General features: G+C 46.5%; 1 protein-coding gene across 1 annotated transcript; it reads right to left on the reverse strand.

The window, feature by feature from the left end:
* Positions 1–1,348: 1,348 nt before the first annotated feature.
* On the reverse strand, positions 1,349–4,736 carry LOC119339988 (subtilisin-like protease SBT3.9). The gene is made up of 10 exons (XM_037611895.1): positions 4,656–4,736; positions 4,489–4,580; positions 4,258–4,355; positions 4,011–4,178; positions 3,304–3,917; positions 3,101–3,168; positions 2,705–2,977; positions 2,502–2,619; positions 2,205–2,376; positions 1,349–2,119 (listed from the first exon to the last, which is right to left on the reverse strand). The coding sequence occupies exons 1-10, from the start codon at positions 4,734–4,736 to the stop codon at positions 1,581–1,583; spliced, it is 2,223 nt and encodes a 740-aa protein (XP_037467792.1). The 3' UTR covers positions 1,349–1,580.
* Positions 4,737–5,254: the final 518 nt, after the last annotated feature.

Raw genomic sequence — 5,254 nt, forward strand, 5'->3', positions numbered from 1 at the left:
CACTGCGGTGGGCTCGTCGATGACCTCCGTCCTGTCGTCCTGGCGTCCTTGGTCTCGTTGCACCAGAATGGAAACTTTTGACTGATTTCTCAGGACTCCGCGCCTGTGGCTTGCCTCCTTTGCACCGAAGAGGAAACCTGCGCTCTGCGCCCGCCTGGCGCCCGTCTAGCCTTGGTCGTCATGGCACACGTCAGCTGAGCCTCGTGAGGTACTTGCATAGAACTCTCCGCCCCTCAGGGGCCAGTCCTGAGGAGGCTGATTCCTCTGAGGGTCTTGGCGTCGTCCACCTCGCGAGGCTTGGCCCCTCGCGAGGGTCTTGTGGTGTTGGTCTTGAAGCTGGGTTGTACCAGGCCGTCGATGGAGCCACGTGGTGGGCCTCAGGCAGGCAGGGCTGGATACCCCCGAATCTAGGACGCCGACAGTCGGGTTGTTCAAACATGTGTATTTAGAATTAGATAAGACATGTTAAGTTAAGAAAAACTAGGGAGGCTGGGTAACAAACAAGACAATGGCAACAATTGTCTAAAGTTAAGAAGTTGAGAATAATATATACCTTGAGTATGCTAGGGAACAACATGCTTGGGCCTCTCGACCAGAATGAGGCGGCCCTCGGTGACAATACCCCTTTTTCGACAACGGTCATTGCGGGTGACACCTTCACCACCGCATTCCTAGCATGACATATGACTGGCATGAGTTCCCGGAGAAGAAGAAAATGCATTGAAATATGTTTCGGACAACACGACATGCACTCACCCTTTGTCCCAACTCCAATAGGAGGCAACTCGCTGTGCGATCTCAAAATCCACCACTAGACAGGGCATAACGCCCCTACACAAAGTCAGGAAGTCAAGCAGGTTAGTAGTGTACTGTGCAAATATGAGGCCCTTGGCGCCAGCCATGGTGGTGAGATTGATGGCTATGGGAAGTGCTTGTCGAGGCGGCATGCTTCTCGGTGCCACGGTTGTGCCATTAGAAAATGAGTGTACCATGTCATGTGTTTCATTTTTTTTACCCGGCTTAGAACCATGTCTAGACTCTAGAGGAGTAGAATTAATCAAAGGACATGGGTGGTCAGGACTCGGGACAATGAATGAGCAACTACGAATATAAGGATCTTGAAGTCTTGACACTTATACCGATGAATAAAGACCACGACAGTACAAAGGAAATTGTGCAAAAATTGATAATAATATAAACTTAACACGAGCATTTTAGACATTAGCAGCCATCCACGAATTCATTGACATTTTCCCAGCAAAGAAAATTCGATTGTGTTGATTTCTTTTCACTTTCAGTTCAACAACCTTTTCATCAAGAAAGATAGATTTGTCAGCTTTACATCCATGGTTGTGCCATACTCTAGTTCATGTCAATGATATATATGATCCGACATTTTCTTTTTAAGTGCAATTTTTGTACAAGTTTGTGAAGAAACCACACCTTTGCAAAGAAGAACCATACTACTTCTGTATAACTTTTTTTATGATGTACAAATTCGATACTGAGTGTTTCTCCTACATTTCCGTATGCGACCTACATGAATACACAAACAAGGTGTAGAATAACAAGATACAAGTTTAAGCGGTATCCGCAACGAAGTCTTGTACCACAGTCCGTACAGCAACAGGAAGTCTCACTGAGTGGGTACTTCCGTCTGACCATGTCAAGCTCCCGAAAGTGTATCCTCCTTGCACTCTCTGCCTTGTTGTGAATGTCACCATAAATGTTGCGCTTCTACTGCTTCCTTTGGTGAAACTAATCACAGATGGTTCCACGGACACATCTATCCCTGCTGGAGCTTCAACCACTAAATGATATGTTGCTTCCGCTGGCCCAACATTAGTCACAGTGCGCCGAAGCATGACACGGTCCTTGAGGTCCGGCACGGCAATTGACGGGAGGTTGAGATTGAGGTAGTAGGACTCACAGCCATCTAAATATCCAAGAGTGCAGTTGAAAAACTTGTTGTACACCCTTGAATCCATGTCATAAACCAAGCCAGGGTCAATGGCTCTATCTGGGTCAATGTGTCCACCACCAAAGTCGAAGGGGTCGGCTAGTTTCCTTGGGACCGCTTCTGCTTGGATTGGCATGCCAAAACGATCAGTCACAGATGCTGCAATCAAGATAGGAAACAATCAAGTCAGTTATATCTTTTGACAAGTTGTTTTCATGTATTTTTTGTATTTCCATGTTCGTACCTGTGGTGACCATGGCAGACTTAATCATGGCAGGTGACCAGCCAGGGTGAACCGACTTGAGCAGTGCGGTCACAGCGGAGACATGCGGGCACGCCATGGATGTCCCGGATTTGAACACGTAGGAGTTGCGCTCCGCTGCCAAGATGCTAACGCCAGGTGCAGCAATGTCGGGCTGCGCAAACATGTGTATTGAGAATTAGATAAGATGTGTTAAGTAAAAAAACCTAGGGAGGCTAGGTAACAAACAAGACAATGGCAACAATTGTCTCAAGTTAAGAAGTTGAGAATAATATATACCTTGAGTATGCTAGGGAACAACATGCTTGGACCTCTTGACGAGAATGAGGCGACCCTCGGTGACAACACCCCTTTCCCGACAACGGTCATTGCGGGTGACACTTTCACCACCGCATTCCTAGCATGACATATGACTGGCATGAGTTTCCGGAGAAGAAGAAAATGCATTGAACTATGTTTCGGACAACACGACAGGCACTCACCCTTTGTCTGACCTCCAATAGGAGACAATTCGGTGTGCGATCTCAAAATCCACCACTACACAGGGCATAACGCCCTTACACAAAGGCAGGAAGTCGAGGAGGTTAGTAGTGTACTGTGCAAATATGAGACCCTTGGCGCCAGCCATGATGGTGAGATTGATGGCTATGGGAAGTGCTTGTGGAGGCGGCATGCTATTCGCTGCTGCCGGTTGATAGCACAGGACGATTTTACCAGTGACGTTGCTCAATGTCAGTGATGATTCGGTGTCACAGCTGTGCATTAGTTTTAATTCAGTATAATTGACAAAATCACCGAATCGTGGTTAAAAAAGTGGACAACTACAAAAAATTCGTGAAGTGATCAGTTCCATAAATACAAAAGTTTTATTTCATTACCTCCCGGCATAAACAAGGCCTTTAAAGTCGTCGTTGATTAGAGATGCATTGTAGTGAAGAGATTGCCCCTGTGTTTCGAGTCAAGCAATGTCAGTAAAAGAATTAGGGAAGCTAGCTTCAGGGACGAGCTAAATATATATTTTGTTTCTTTTCACGATCTGAGATGAATACTTGAAGAATGTTTGTTTGTAGCGTGCACGTACCACCAGCTTTTCTTTGTTTCCGAGCGATATCAAGGTCGGGAAAGACCGGTCAATCGTGCTAGCGGCCACCGTGGTAACCCATGGAAGGGTATTGGACACTGTTTGCGGCACAGGGCCATCATTCATTCCGGAAAACACGACAGAAATCCCTCTTTGCACAGCATGTAGCGTCCCGGGTAACTCGTGACCAGCCCCTCCAAGCGAGAGTGACAAGACGTCAACACCGTCATATATGGCGTCATCGATAGCCGCGAGGATCGCTGCTTCAGGGCAATTCCCACCCAACCAACAAACCTTGTAGATACTGAGCCGCGCACGTGGCGCCCCGCCGCGTGCCACGCCCATGCCTAGGCCTCCGTAGCTCACGCCCTGCACTTCCCCGCCGGCGACGGTCGAGGCGACATGCGTGCCATGGCCGTCAATGTCCCTAGGGGACTTGTAGTTGTTGTTTAGCACCCCGTCACTGATGCCGAGACCATACCAGCGCGCACCAATGATCTTTCTGTTGCAACTTGTGGCGTTGAAATCCTGACCAGTCTGGCATTTCCCTTTCCACCGTGCCGGCACAGGGCCATACCCATTGTCATCAAAACTTCGTGATTCAGGCCATATGCCTATAAAGAAGCATGCATATTCATGGGAATTAATTTATTCGGTAATGGGATTTCTCATATTTAGGATGTAAGCTTGAGGGTGGGATTGCGAACCTGTATCGATCACACCCACGATGACATCTTCACCGTACTTTGCTTCTTTTAGTAGTCCCGGTTGTTGTGCTGGTTGTTGGTTATGGTCAAGGCCAAGAAAGTCCCAACTCCGAGTTGTGTGCGTTTCATGAAAAATGTTAGGCTTGACGGTGACAACTTCAGGGAATTCTACATTCAAAATATGTTGATTAGTTCAAGTCGGTCGTACAAGTAGATACAACGATAGCTAGGACTGAAAATTACTTACTTGCGATTGTCTCAGCCTGAGACTCGGTGAGCATCGCCGCGAAACCAGAAAATCCATGCTTGTAACTATAAACTATTGACCTCAAGGCTTCATCCTTGCTGTTGCCAAGTAAAACGAAGGTGAGCAAATCGAGATGTTTCGTGCTAACTAATATGTCTATATATGATGCAACATGCACTTAGTAGCTTTTGTTTTGAACAACATGAACTTGTAGATAGCTAGTAATTGTACCTCCCAAAAACAGAGGTTAGCATGTCATGGTGAGACGCGGTAACCACAGACGGGTCATCATGCTTCTTCTCCCCCATATACACGATGTAGAGCTGAAATTCATTTTGTCGCGTAAGTTTTCAACAACAAAAATTAGTATTGAAAGAGGCCTCGGGTGTGTATCTTACTTTGCTCGACGCGTTAGCTGAAAGAGGCAGCAGTGTCACCAGCAGTAGCAGAGCACTGCGGAATGCTGTTCTCGAATCCATTTTTGACGTCGAGAAGAGAGCTATGTTGTTGTGTTTGTGTTCCCTCGTTTGGGTTGTATGTTTATATAGCAGCCAGGAGCAATGAGCATGGGGTGCAAGAACAGTTCAAACCAATTTGTTTGCGTGTCTTTTTTTCTCATTTCAGAGGGAATGTTTCAGTTTTGTTAGGTGACAGCGACACACACACGTGAGAAACGAAGACCAGATCCTTTGTCTATATTGGAATCCCCGTGCTTTTTGTAATGAGGAAGAAGCACCACGCTTTGATCAGGTCTTGGCGGCTATTAGTACCAAACCGGATATAGATATTAATCAATTGTATGCTCTCTCCTGATCGACTTTCAAACAAGCTTCCGTGGCTTCGCACATGCGTCTTAATCGTTCTACAAACGCGGCAGTATAGGTAATATGTGACAAAGTTGACAAACGTGACACATTCAAACATTCCATGGGTACGTAAGGGATAATGACCCACCAACTTTCATGTTATCACATGTACTTAAAGATGTAACTTTGCC

The sequence above is a fragment of the Triticum dicoccoides genome, chromosome 7B (assembly GCF_002162155.2).
Source record: "Triticum dicoccoides isolate Atlit2015 ecotype Zavitan chromosome 7B, WEW_v2.0, whole genome shotgun sequence".
NCBI lineage: Eukaryota > Viridiplantae > Streptophyta > Magnoliopsida > Poales > Poaceae > Triticum > Triticum dicoccoides.

What these genes read in the sequence shown, in the direction of transcription:
- LOC119339988 (XM_037611895.1), bottom strand. Translation starts at nt 4,736, where the DNA reads ATGGATTCGAGAACAGCATTCCGCAGTGCTCTGCTACTGCTGGTGACA. An exon ending in CTAACCTCTGTTTTTGGGAG is followed by an intron (nt 4,356 to 4,488) that starts GTACAATTACTA and finishes ACTTGGCAACAG; the next exon opens with CAAGGATGAAGCCTTGAGGT. An exon ending in GTCTGCCATGGTCACCACAG is followed by an intron (nt 2,120 to 2,204) that starts GTACGAACATGG and finishes TCTTGATTGCAG; the next exon opens with CATCTGTGACTGATCGTTTT.